At 43.1% G+C, this 14547-nt stretch overlaps 1 protein-coding gene across 2 annotated transcripts in view; it reads left to right on the top strand.

Moving 5' to 3' along the window:
• Trip11 (thyroid hormone receptor interactor 11) overlaps positions 1-7395 on the top strand; it is a 77774-nt gene extending 70379 nt beyond the window's left edge. For both annotated transcript variants that reach the window (XM_087911565.1, XM_048449463.3), the window contains exon 21: positions 3733-7395. In XM_087911565.1, the coding sequence (XP_087767691.1) occupies positions 3733-3953 (221 nt within the window). In that variant the 3' untranslated portion in view covers positions 3954-7395. The remainder of the gene's footprint in view (positions 1-3732) is intronic.
• The last annotated feature ends 7152 nt before the right edge of the window (positions 7396-14547 follow it).

A 14547-nucleotide genomic window follows, 5' to 3' on the forward strand; every position in this document is an offset into this window, starting at 1 on the left:
TCTCTCTGATGGCAGTCATTACTAACCAAAGTTAGATGCACATAGTTTGAAAATCATTTTCAGTTTTGGACTTCTTGTATTCAATAACCAAACCTTGTTACATAAATAATAAATGTAAGGTTGGTTCAGTTAATTGACCTAATCCAAAGACTGTGGACAAGCACCCTTACGTGGCAAAGATCTGTCTGGAAGGAAGTGGTTGGTGGCTGCATGTATATATAGTTTTGGTCCCGCTGAATTGTAAAGTTATTACTTCATACTGATGATATTGGCATGTAATAAAATTTTTGGAGTTGAAATTGAATTATCCACTAGACTGTGAACCAATTCTCTTTTTTCCCCATGTAATTTAAATTTACATATTTTAATTTGGACTCTATATTTTAGTATAGAGTTAAGGTATATATCATATGCTTTATAGTTCATATCACATACCATAGTTAAATTTGAATAAAATATTAGATAAATTCTGTTTTACAATTTTTAAAACTTCTTTAGTTATTTAGACAGATGTTTCTGTTTTTTTAAACTTTTATATAAAGGTGTGGTAATAACGTTTATCTCTCACTAAGATAAAAGGTTTGGCTGCTGAATTCAGTAAAAAGTCACTTAGGAGATACAGACTGCTGAGGACATTTTTCTTTTCATGTTGTACTAGGTCGTAGTTTCTTAAGAGAGATTCTCACATTCTTCAGCAAAAGGTCTGCTCATTTTTCTGCATTTATCATTCTCTCTCCTTTTCCTTCCTCCCTCCTGACCTCCCTTCTCTCCCACCCTCTCTTTCTCTCACTTTCTTTCTTACCATCTTCCTTTCCTTCCTAAGCTGAACTCAGCTTGGTGTATGTATCAGTCAGAAGTGGACTATGTTGTGGCAGAGTCTGCATGGAGGATACAAGCTTAGTGTTCCTACTGTATTCACCAGTGTGCGGAGCTTAGTCCCCATGCTGTGTTCATCATTGTGAAGAGCTGTGGCTACACTGTTCACTACTGTAGAGATTAGTGGTCCAGCTGTGTTCTGTGTGTAGAGATTAGTGTTCACCTGTGTTCACAGTGTAGAGATTAGTGTCCAGCTATGTTCACAGTGTAGAGATTAGTGTCCAGCTGTGTTCACAGTGTAGATTAGTGTCCAGCTGTGTTCACAGTGTAGAGATTAGTGTCCAGCTGTGTTCACAGTGTAGAGATTAGTGTCCAGCTGTGTTCACAGTGTAGAGATTTGTGTCCAGCTGTGTTCACAGTGTAGAGATTAGTGTCCACCTGTGTTCACAGTGTGTAGAGATTAGTGTCCACCCTGCTTGGGTATTTGTTCCACCCAGGTCCCCACTGCCACAAGTTCCAGACAAAATCAACCACACAGAGATCTCTATAAGTTATAAAGCTGATTGGTCCATTAGGTCTAGCCTCTTACTAGCTAACTCTCATATCTTGATTAACCCATTGTTCTGATCTATGTTAGCCATGTGGCTCAGTACCTTTTTCAGTGGGGCAGCTCACATCCTGCTGCTTTGGTGGTCTGGGCAGGAGTGGGGGAATCAGCTTCCTCCTCCCTAGAATTCCTCCTGCTCTCGTTGCATCATTTCCACTTCCTGTCTGGGTTTCCCACCTACACCTCCTGCCTGGCCAATCAGTGTTTATTTAAAACATGATTGACAGAATACAGACAATTCTCCTGCACCAAGTGTCCAGCTGTGTTCAGTGTAGAGATTAGTGTCTACCTGTGTTCACAATGTGTATAGATTAGTGTCCACTTGTGTTCACAGTATGTAGAGAGTAGTGTTCAGTTGTGTTTACATTGTGTTAGGAGCTTTTCTAGTGTGTAAAGCTGTGATTACAGAAAGTCCAGCAGGGGAACCCAGCCGTGCTCTGCAGCCACTGCATATAATGAGTTTGTCTCTGTCTTTGTCTTTGGTGCCCACTTTTTTAGTTTCCCATTGCATAAGAAGGGACCTCCCAGGGTTTTCTTAGCTCTCACCAATGGATTTGTTAATGTTCTTAGGTCATAAACCAGAATTCTAGCCACTAAAACCAGTTCTAAGCCTATTCTAATGAAAATGAATTGTAGCTTTCCAAGCCGATAGAGAAATCCTGCCACTGAGAATGGTCTCCAGCCTTTGAATGTCTAAAAAGATGAATGAGTCATGTATGCATATATTGTTTGTTTTTCTGGCAAATTAATCGTAATTACTTCTACATCACTATAGTATGGTATGCCAGCATTTTCCATAGCTATCATACTCACTAGGAAATCAAGTTCACAAGCCCTTCGTCTTTCAGGTAGGTATGGAAAGTAGCCTTGCAACAAGATAGCATTATTTCAAAACTACTACAGCCAGTCAAGCTTTCCGTTATACAGCTAGAGTTTGAGGATCAAATACTTTATCAGTATTGTTGCACATACAAATGCCCTCTGTCACCTTTTCCCATTCCTTTTTCTTCATTTCTTCTCTTTTATGCTGGGATCTCTGGGACTACCATGATTTCCAGTGTAATGATCAGCAGAAGGCAAGAAGGCAGATCAGTTCTCTGACTCTGAGTAGTTTTTTTAGGTATATTTAAGCAGAGCACAATCTGATGACATTTTTTCTGGTGATAAATGACTCAGTCCCTGTGCACAATAAAGCTTAAGACATGACTGCATCAAAGCTCTTTGTAAAGTCCATATGACATCTTCCACACAGATGGGTTCTGTAGACTGACCGTATGTGGTTCCTCCTATAAAGATAGGGTCTACAGATTGAGAAACACACTATAAGGGTCTGTGGGAGGATCCAGTGAGGTCTTGACCACTCAGACGTTACAGAGGTCACCAAGATATTAACCATACCAATCCCCAGCCTTTGGGCAGAAACAGGTTAACACCCCACCCCCCCACCCCCGTTTAAAGGAAGGACCACATGTGTTTAGCATTTCTGGTTCCCCTGCTTATCTGTGAGCACAAGGATCTCTGTCTTCCCACACGTTTGCCCATCTTCTTTTCATAGATAGAGTCTGCTGTAGGATCCAGAACTCAGTGGCATATTAATTTAATTAATATGTAGCCAAATATGGAAACCTAAAGTACATGTGGCATTGTTTTTTTAAATATCAGAAAATGCTTGGAATGACTAGGAATGAACTTCGATGAGGTTTTTATAATACACATTGGTATTCTTAAAATGTTATTTGTTTATTGTATGTACATGTGTCTATATGTGTAAGTATGTGTACTCCTATATACCCTTGGGAGTCAGAGCAACTTTTGGGGGTTGGATTCTTTCCTACCATGGGGATTCTGGGGTTGAACTCAGGTCATCAGGGTTAGAGGTTTCGCAGCAGGTGCTTTACCTGCCGAGCTATCTTGCCAGCCCATAAGTTTGTATTTTCTGCTTAGGATTTGAGGATCTGTTGATGTTCTTGAATAAAGAATGGCCAGAAACCTGTGCTAAATAGTAGTGTTATGATCAGCAGGGTGAATTTTAAAATTGATAGTAGGGCTAAATTGCTTACTCGCATGTTAAAACTGAGCTTGGTAGTACAGCTCCAGCTCTCAAAGGAGAGACAGGAGGAACATCCTCTGTTGTTAGGTTCATGGCTAGCCTGAGTAGACCCCTGTCCCAGCAACAGACACCAACAACCATGTTGGTGAGTTTTATAAAATTATTGGAACATGTTTCTTAATATTATTGTGTTCAGGGTCATTTTATTCAACCTCTTTGTGAAGGGTAGAAGCCAAATCATCTTTATCTTATCTTTTAGATATAACAGAACCCAGGACAGGAAGAAGAACAGATCTGAGTCCATTCTTGGCTCCCCGCTCAGCAGCTGTGCCCCTTATTAACCCAGCTGGACATGGACCTGGTGGGCCTGGGCATCTTCTTTTGAAACCTATGTCAGATGTTCTCCCCACGTTTACACCTTTGCCAGTGTCACCTGACAACAGCGCTGGCGTTGTACTAAAAGACCTTCTAAAGCAGTAGGGCGCTTCCATGCCAGACTGTACAGCACTTTAAGGAAACCATGAACACTGTATGTATGAACTTTATCACAAAGTGGCCTTCTGGAAAGAGTTGTAGTTATAATTTGTAATTTCTCTGTTAATAAAATTATTCATAATGCTTTTAGAAATTGCAGGTGTCAGAAGAGTAAGAACTGCTATATAATTTGATTTTTTATTCATTTTGTCATTTTACCTAATTTAAAACTAGATTAAAATTAGAAACATTTGGTTTACTTTTTAATTTATAAAACTCTAAAAAGGAGAGGCAAGAGTAACTGTCTGCTGTCTCCTCGGACTTTCAAGCTCATTTCATATAGGGGCATGCTGTTCATCTTCTCAAGATAAGGAACTTATTCCACCACCACCCCCAAAGGTGCCTAATAAAGGCTTCTCAGCACAGAGCAGAAGATGCTCTGCAGTGTGTGTCAGCCACCTGTAGAGACCTGTGTAGGGAGAGAACAGAGCTGTTCCTGGGAGGTTGTGGCTGTCCTGAGACAAAGTGGGTATGTATTCTATGCAATTCTAGCATGTGTGTAGATTCATCTGGCCACCACAGTTAATACCCAACTCTTCGTCCAAAGGGTCCCCTGAGCTGCCTTTTTCTAGTTCTTGCTGCCCCTCTTAACCTTCTGTAGTTTTGTTATTCTGTGAAGGCTGTTGAAATGAAATCACGTGTTAGTGCACCCTCTTGAGTTGGGTGTTTCCACATAGCATAATCTCTGAGATCCATCCATTTGTTTCATGGACTGGTAGTTTGCTTCCTTTTATTGTGGAGTACATGCTATGAGTAACTCATGGTATCATTTAGTTTTAAGAGCTGAACTGTCCTTTTTAAGTACCACCTAAAACTGCAGGTTTCTAGCAGTTCCTAGGGCGTGTGGTTAGCCTCAACACTTGGGAGGCAGAAGCATGCAGATTCTTAGGAATTTGAGGCCAGCCTGTTCTACACAATGAGTTTCAGGCTATTCAAAGCGACAAACATAGTGAGACCCTGACTCAAAACATGGACACACACCAAAAAAACAAATGAAACCTAAAGGTTTCCTTGCAAACTGCACAAAATCATGTAACTCTCTGTAAGTGTTACACTGTATGGCTGCATCCACATAACCCTTACACCATAGTATTACACCAGCAATACCTGGAGACCTATCACCTCCTGCCCCATCTGAGCTGCGGTTGTCTGGGATGCGGCACTCCCTGCCGTGCTCAGCACCAGGTGTTTGGAACTGAAAGCAAGTGTTTCTGTCCTTTTTCACAACGCCATTATGAAAGAAGAGAGTCCTGACTCACAGCTCTTGTACCAGGATGTTCATATTTGTACTAGTTGTTGACGTTGTGCATTGAAAAGCCATTTCTTGCATATTTTGTAAGTTCAGATAAGCCTTTAAAACAGAAGAGCCTGTATAGCAAGGAAGGGTGGGGAAGCAGACTAATTCAGAAATGTCCACAGCCCTGGCACCCGCCAGAGCTCAGCTGGGTTGTTTGTGAATTTCCCTGTGATAAGCTGTGTGTTTCAAAGACTGGAGGTTTCAGTTTTAATAGTGTGTTGATGTTTAAAATACCTTTTTTTTTCTGAAAAAGTAAGTAACTGAGATAACGCTGCTTGCTCGTGTCGCCTGCGGCCTTACCTAACTTACTTACCGTCCCCTTCTCTGCTATGTTAGAAGAACTGCCGTCAGAGAAAGAAAGCTGCTCCCGCCAGTTTCACCAACGTTACAGATGCCTCTCAACTTGGAGTGGGCTCACAGCCCAGTAAACCCATTGTAATTAAAACATCTTGAATTAAGCTGTCAGCCGGCCTGACTTAGCGAGTCTGCTTCCTCTCAGGACTAGGAGGCTGAGTGGAAGCCACAGCTTCTAATGCTGCTAACATTGAGAAAAGAGAAATTCTAAATCTGAAGCATGATTCTGCTTAATGTGTATCATTTTAGCACACCCCAAAATTGAAACAGTTAAGCCTCAACAGTAAGTTGAGGATCTACTGATACATGTGTTTTATATGTTCCTTTACTCTTGCTCACTGGTTGGGTCATTTATTGTGTGACGAGAAAATTAAGTTCCACATGAAGCAGCCAAAAAGCTAGTTTTTATATTAAGAAAATGGAAGATGTAAAATTTTTCTTCTGTAAACAATGTGTTTTATATTTAAAATACCTTTTATGACATTTGAAGTTCCTTGACTGAAACAACCTGCACTTGGCCTCATTTTGGAAGCTGTCATGGTGGGCTCCACACCCAGGCATCAAAGAACATGGTATTACATGGCTGCTATTGAAATACATGACTTTGTCTGAAAGCTGCAGTACCTAATGTCTGTATTGTATTCATGCTAAGTGTTCATTGATCTAAACCAGACATGACTCATCAGCTTTTCTGAACTTAGTTGTGTCAGAGATGAACCATCTGCTCAAGGAAACTTCTCAGCAGAGCAAGAAGCATGCACTTTGTGTTACCCACAGGACCCTGCTAGCGGTAAGCGGGAACTGCAGTCAGTAAGTCTGCTCTTGACAGCTTCCAGCACTCGGTAGAATTTGCAGTTGAATTTTTCATCAGCTGCCACAGGTTTACCACACTGATGGAACTGCAGTAGGTTCACTGTTGATGTCTCTGTGTACCTCGTAGTGTTTGTGGTTGAGTTTTGCATTGGAAGCCACAGTTCTTCACAACATTCCTAATGGTTTTCAAGTACAACGAAATACACAGTCAAGCATTCACCCTGCCGTTGGAGCTGATTGAATGTAATCATAGCATGTGTGTCTGTAAGTTTTCCTTCCTGGTATTCTCATTTGTTTTTTAAAAGAGGGAAACCAAAGCACATAAGCAAAGAGATGGCACGCAGCTCGCCAGTTAAACATCAAGTATCACCCAAGAAAAGCCTTTAGTTCTTTTAACCTTCCAAAGGACTCAAGAGCCTTCAAGTGCTTACTCAGTCAGCTATGGGGAGGAGGGGCAGGCCCAGGCCCAGGCCCAGGCAAAGAGATGAAAACCATAGAAAGTGCTGCATTTGAACTGGGTTTTTTAAATTAAAGAAATTTTCATATATTGAAGCATTTAAAGCATCATCTAGCAACAAAAATTTATCTTCTGTAAATATCAGTTAAGTTAGGTAATATTTATTTTATATATTCCTATGTAAAAATAATGATCATTGTAATGTTGACATTTGTGATTTGCCAATTTTTACATCTTAACTTACTATGATTTAATCACTTAAAATTGATGCATTCTCTTTATAGGAAAATAACAAATGTGAGCAATTTCCCACTGTATCATGAGATCGGTTGTGTTTTATATAGAGTTAAAGCCAATGCACTCTTGAATTTCTCAGGAGCATTGCAAGGCAAAAAAAAAAAATTCTTCAAATAAAAATGACTTAAGTTGTCTGTGTCTTCATCCACAATAAAAACACTTGGGAAATAGCTGCTGGCGTCTCTTTAGGAGGAGAAATGACTTCCATGGATTGTCTCTGCTGACTGAGGATGTCTGCTGCTGGGATTCAGTTTGAGCCCTGGAGATGTTAAGTACGGACTACTTAAGACTCTTGAGGATTATGTGTGAAAGGAGGGGTCTGAGGGTTTAGCTGGACTTTTCCTTACTTCCCTTCAGAGAAAAGAGTGTGGATCACTGGTTGCTTAGTCTTTCTCCAAGGTAGTTAGTGCATCTTCATTTTCTCTTAGACATAGAACCTATTTTTAAATGAATTATTTAAATTTATTTGATGTGCTTTGGTGTAAAGGTGTCAGTCCCCTGGAACTGGAGTTAGATACAGTTGTGAGCTGCCATGTAGGTGCTGGGAATTAACTGTATCTGGGTCCTCTGGAAGATCAGCCAGTGCTATTAACTGCTGAGCCATCTCTCCAGCCCTGATAGAACTTATTTTTAATTCTTCGTGTGATAGCATTATTGGAAGATTTTTTTTTTAATTTGACAGCCAAATTGGAGTTGTGACTTTCACTCATCTTGTGTGATCTTTAACAGAATTACTTTGAGGACCTCATTTTGCTCACATCTGAAGTATACCCACCTTGCTAGCCTTGTAATTGATAAAGAACAGTGACACGTTTGTTCATATGTGTATTACATGAGTAATTTTCCTGCTCTTGGGGGTTTGGGTAGAGTGGTGCAGATGGAATGGTGAGAACAAGAACTCTGCTGGTGGGGAGTGGCAGGGAGAGGGCTATGGGGAGGTAGCTCTGCTGACAGGAGGGGTGGAGGGGCCTTGTGAGACTGGGAAGGCTGTGAGAACCTCGGTGGAGGAATTCTCAGATGGCAGACTTCCTTTCCTGGACAGGAGCGAAAGGTGCAGCTAGCGGGTGGGTTGTACATAGCTGTGTTGTGGGAAGTCTGAGAAGGAAGGAGTGAGGTCTATCCTCAGGCTGCACCGAGTGGGTGAGACAGAGTACAGGTGTGTGAGAAACATCCGTGGCGTCACACATGCTGAGCTCTAGAGGGCGCTGATTTGGGGCTGGCAGTCAAATGGGAGGAGCTTATCTGGGCAGCAAGCTAGTAAATGACAACAGTGGTTCTCCCCGTGTCCAGTTCCAGTGGAGTGGGTATAGGGCGTTTGCAACTGAGCCTGGTTCTCCTTCCTTGTCAGGACATGTGAATAAAGATGGAATAAGGAGTATCAAGCAGATTGCCAAAACTTGGCACATCCTATAAATTAATAATTCTTACAATTGCAGCAATTTTTATCTTGGAGACGGGGCTGTTTAAAAATGTTCCTTAGATCACTTGAGGCAAACATTTGAACCCTTAGTTGGTTTTCTGCACTGGTTCCTACCATGGAGTCTTTCAGTCCTGCTGGGGTTGATATCAGTCATTTCCTGTAATGATGCCTGAGAATGTCCAGCTGTCTCTCTACGCATTCTTCAGCTCCAGCAACCTTTAACTTCAGTTCGCTCTTCTGGCCCTCAGCTAAATCTCAGTGATTTGAAGTATTTGGCTGAATTTCATACCAAGTTTGTTAAATTTATTTCCAGATAGCCCAGAAATTCAAGGTGCACTGTTTTGTTGTCACCCCGGGACACAAGGTCTGTGAGTTCTCCCCCAGCGCTGGGTCACGGTGACGGGCGTGCCGCCTCCAGAGAGCACAGCCCCTGAAGCTGGGGAAGGGGCATCATTTCTTTGAAAAAGCAAGAAACCTTGTGTTTCCTGTGCGGCCTGTTGGGGTGGAAGGAACTCTGACATCATCCGTGGGCCCTTAGCCAAGTCTGTACTCAGGTACTTTCTCGAATAACAGGGACCATCAGGATAAAATTATAAATTGTTTTTATTACAGTTTAGTGTATTTTGTATGTGTGTGAATGTCAGAGCAGCAGGTGGGAGCTCTTTTTTCCATCATATGGGTTCCAAGGGTCAAACTGAAGTTGTCAGGCAACCTCTCCTGAGCCACCATACTGGTTTATCAGATTCTAAATGGACGAGTTAATTGTTTATCTTTAAAGCTTACATGAGGTGTTTAGTCCTTTGAATTTTTGAAAAAATCATTAGGAAGTTTGTTTTTCTCCTCAGAGCACTGCCACACCTCGTAAATTTGCTGCCAATGAGTCTTAGATACATTTGTTCAGCTGTGTTTTCTGCCTGGGAGGTGCTTAGTAGTTGGCACCTGTGGAGAAGCAGTGTGACTGCTGAGTCCGCTCTTCACAGCACTGCTACTTAAGGAGTGAAGACTTCCGCTTTCCACTCAGTCTGCCTTTGGTTCTCTGTACCTGTTATCTGATCATTTTTAAAAAGTTTTTTATTTGTGTGTGTGTGTGTGTGTGTGTGTGTTGTCAGAAGAGGGTGTTGGATCCGTTGGAGCTAGAGTTACAGGTGGTTGATGAGTGCTGGGACCTGAGCTTGAATCCACTGGAAGAACACTCAGCTCAGCACCCCTAACCATGGAGGCAGCCTCTTGTATTGTGTTGTTTTTGAAACAGGACCTTGCATAGATCCTCCTGTTCTTGTCTCCACAGTGCTAGGGCCACAAGTCTAGGTCACAATATCCAGTTTATTGCCTACTTTGGGCATAAGATTTGCTTGCTGAGATTTACCCTGCTGTCACTCTTCAGTGTGTGTGAAATACCGGGATCCAGCTAATCTGGATGGCCCATTATGGAGAGATCAACCAGTCCTTCCTGCAGAAAGCAGCCATTGCAGGCTCTGGGAATTGACGGGGGAAGGTTACAAGGGCGATCAAGAAGTTGAAAACAGTTCCTGCAAAGCTTCTTGCACTTTGTGTGTAACTCTTGGAATCTGGTACTTTCGTGCTGTGGCTCCTCTCACCCACACCTCCAAGTCAGTCATGAAAAGCAGCAGCAGAATGGTATAGGCTCAGGGCTGGGAATGAAGGCAGCGAGATGGATGGTGGGTGATGGGCCAGCAGGAATCCACTGCAACCTTGCTAGGAAGAGTTGTAGCTAGTCTGGGGTGATGCGATCTTGGGTGGGGGGAGCCAGCAGGTTCGGGGACAGACTCAGCGTGACTGGGAGGGAGGTCTGGACCTGATGGGCTGCCCCGCTTGCACACACAGCCCTCTGCTATGTGTGGAAGCCTCAGACTCTGCAGTTTGAGCAAGAACAAGCATGGTTGAGTACTGGTTGCAGCAGGATTGGCCCTGGGAAGTCAGACTAGAAATTCAAACAAGAATATAAAACGGTGTGGATGGACGCTTAAAAGAAATCCCACACTAACTCGGAATTGAGAAAGAGACGGTTATTTATTTAGGGGTAGACTCACAAATCAGAATCCTCTGTTTGAACGGAGATCAGAAATGAATCCCACAACCCGAACAGAGAGGCTGGAAAAGAGGCCAGACACGTGCTCTACATCGGCATATATAGTATAAGAGGCCACGCCCCAGTGGGCAGGTAACCACTAGCTGTAAGACTTCATACAGCTCCTCCCCCTTTTCTTTAAATAAGAGTTCTAAGCCCAATACAAAATTATATATAATAAGAGCAAATATATTTAATAATTATCGTATCCTAACTAGTTTAAGTCTTGCATAATAAATAACTTGGCCAAGTCATGAGAGGAAAGTAACTACAACTATCTAGTCTTTAGCCCCATCGAAGATCTGAGAAGGGAAATAATATTACTTGAGTAAGCAGGAAGTGCTATCAAGCAACTTTCAAAAATGTGCAACAAATGACAGAGACAACTGGCTACCTGGGCAATCACCCAAAGTCTCATTTGCAACGCTGAAGCAACCAACTGTGGCTAAGGCCTAGAATAACTGACAGACCATTTTTAGAGTCAGGATATTTTTTAAAAATGTCTTATCCTGTCTTGGCAAGATATGACAGTCCTGCTTATCCATTTCCAGATACCATGTATCTTGTCAGTGTTTGAGGCATGGGCATTTCTTTACCCAAAGGCCAGTTTTGCCAAGAAGAAAACAAGCTCCAAGTGGAGTGTCTGCGGTGCTCAACATTCTCTCGGGAATATATAGTATAAGAGGCCACGCCCCAGTGGGCGGGTAACCTCTAGCTGTAAGGCTTCCTACAGAGCTGAAGGGGCAGCTGTGCTTTCCTGTGGTGAGAAAAACTGCTGGGCTAAATAATTTAGTCAAGCTAAATGGATACACACACACACACACACACACACACACACACACACACACACACATATATATATATATATCAGAGTCAGTAATTGCTATACTATAACCAGAATTGTCCAGTTTTCAACCAGAAATAATGAGAAATGTGAAGAAGAAAGTATGGCTCATGTTTAGCAAAAGGAGAGAAAAAAAAGTGGGCCAAGATGCTGCATTTGGCTCACAAAAACTTCGAAGTGCGATTGCAAGTTTGGAAACCTCAGGAGTGTCCAAAGAATGCAGAATATAGTGATGAGCCTTTGCTCCTGGGCCTCATCACGTGGTAAACCGTGCCGTGTTAGAAAAGGCTTGAAATAAGAGCTTTGAACACAGACACACATGTAGTGAATCACAACAAATTCTGTGCCTGTCACCAGCTGTACCAACATCAATCCAAGCCCACCAGTTCTTATTTCAGCTTGGACTCCCACCTACTTTTTTTTTTTTTTAAAGCATTTTTACAGCAGCACATCTTAAAACCACACCAAATAAGGAGGCAGTCTTGGAGTTAGTCTGTGTAGGATGATGTAGACATCAAACAGTAAGTGCTTCGCCCAGTCCTGACCTCTCCAGGAGTGCTACGATTGTAACTACAACTTCATTGTGTCTGGATTCACAGAGATGCTTACACAGATTCAGGCTAGGGAGGCATGGGGCTTCCTGTTTTACCACCTGTAAGTGTGACCTGGCCCAGGAGCCTCTATGCTTGGCATCTTCTTTGCTTGGATGTGATCTTCTAAAGCCCAACAGTATCCATCGCTGACAGGAAGAAGCAGGGATGTGTGCACACATCACAGCACACTAGGGCATTGGAAATAGAGGTCACACGGACCATGTCGAAGTCTAGAAATGAAGAAACTCCAGTCACTTCTGTAAGTGTTGGATGCTGCAGAAGGTGGCCAGGTGTGCATTGTCTGTTCCTCAACTTCTCTAGAGTTCCAGTCATGGTCCCAGATTCCCAACCCTTATTACTTGGGTTGAACCCGGGCGACTTCTTACTAGAATTTCATAATCTGATCCCATTTCCTGCTGCCCCAAGTCTGCTGTCCTAGCACAGAAGACTAGCTCCAGTATCAACATCTTCTATGGCCCTGGAAGATTTATCACAGCAAATCTTGCCTTAAGACTCTTACATCTAAACAGTCTAAGATGAAATTAAATGTCAAGTCTCCTTTTGTGGTCATAAGTTTTCACACTCAGTTAGCTTCCAGTGCAGATTCAGATGGACATTTTAGAATGGAATGTTCCTTAGAGTGGTCCAGGCAGAGTAATCGGGCATCAGATCCACAGATTACCATGTCGACCAAACATCCAGATGCCCATAAACATTGCCGATAAGTCTGAATCACATTATCAAAGCAAAGGAGAATGGATCCGGGGAGAGGAGAAAAGGAAAAAGTCATACTTTGGCCTGACAAGATGGCTCAATGGCGCCATCCCGAGGAATGGAGTGCTCATCCCAGGATCCATGGAACAAGCCGGTAGCCACTGTATGTCATAACCCCAGCTTGAGTGGGTGGAAGTCAGAAGGATCGCTGGAACTGTTGGTGTACATAACGTAAGTCCCGGGGTCTGGGAAACAACCCTGCTTCAGAGGAAAATGTGAGCGCAATAGAGGATCCCTGTAAGAGCCTGCACTTCCCAATGAATACCCACGCCCGACCCAGGCTGCGCGCTTCCTGAACTCGGGCCCACGAGAAGGAACGATTGTCCTGAGGGTTGAAAAAGAGACATAGACAAAAGAGACCTGGCTCATCTACAAGAGTAAATGGCCACTTTATTAAACTCAAGACAGGTATTTATATCAGTGGGCAAGAAGTATCGAAAATGCAAGGCCTCCTCCCATCCAGGAGCAGGAGGAAGATTAAAGCCTTCCCGGGGCCTCTGGCAGGGTAATCTGGGGAGCCAGGCTATTGGCCCACTGCTAAGACCTTGAATACAAGTGGAATCAACATAACAAAGAGAACCAGGTTCTAGCTAGGTTATCCCCTCAAGCCAGAGCTAGTGCAGAGTCTCCAGGAAGCAGGGAGGTCACACAGCCCTGCAAATCACCAGGAGAGAAGGGAAGAAACTTTGGTAGCCACAGATCCCCTGCCTCCTCTGCTGGCCTGTGCCTAACAGGCTTTCTGAAACACAAGTGTGCAGACACAGATGGATACTTTAAAGGGGGAGCCCGTGGGGTGGGTGGCTCAGCCAGTGAAGGCACTTGTGCAAGTCTGGCTACCTAACTTAATCTCTAGAACCCAAGTAAAAGCAGGCAGAAAGAACTAACTTCACAGTACCATCTGCTGACCTCCCCACATGTACACACACACAGTGAGAGATGAAAAAGATAAGACCATACTTTGCCACAAATAAGTGAAAAATTGAAGGATTTCTCTCTCCTGAAACTCACTACTTACCCAGGCTAGCCTCAATCTTAGTAGTCAATCCCCTCCCTAACCTTTGATACCCCACCATGCCTGGTTCACCAAAGTACAATTCTGGCCTGGAGGGACGATTTAGCAGGTAAAGGTGCTTATTGCCAAGCCTGGTGCCTGGGATTGATATCTGCAACCCACACAGTGGAAGGAGAGAGCTGTAGCCACTAATTGTCCTCTGATGTCCACATGGGTACTGTGAGGCATACACGCACCCACACACACGTGCACGTGTGCACATGAGCACACAAACTAAGTGTAAAACATTTTTAATTGACAATAAATTGTCCTTCACAAACAGAAAACTAAAGGCAGAACTTCCACAAACCTGTACACATGACTAAACATTAACCACTAATTCCCCGCTAATTTTTAGTGTGCGTCTTGAGTCATTCCTTATGGTTGTCCAGCACTCACTGGGCAGTCATGCTTTCTGACAGTGTCTCAAAGGTCTTCCTGTTCACACCATGGCAAGCTCAGGTCAGGATGCCACTCTGCTTGGTTTCCATGGCTGCCCCTTGCCTTCTCTTTTCGATGTGCTCACTGTTGTGTCCCACAGACAGTCTTTC

Source organism: Myodes glareolus, chromosome 11 (genome assembly GCF_982192425.1).
Source record: "Myodes glareolus chromosome 11, mMyoGla1.1, whole genome shotgun sequence".
Classification (NCBI taxonomy): domain Eukaryota; kingdom Metazoa; phylum Chordata; class Mammalia; order Rodentia; family Cricetidae; genus Myodes; species Myodes glareolus.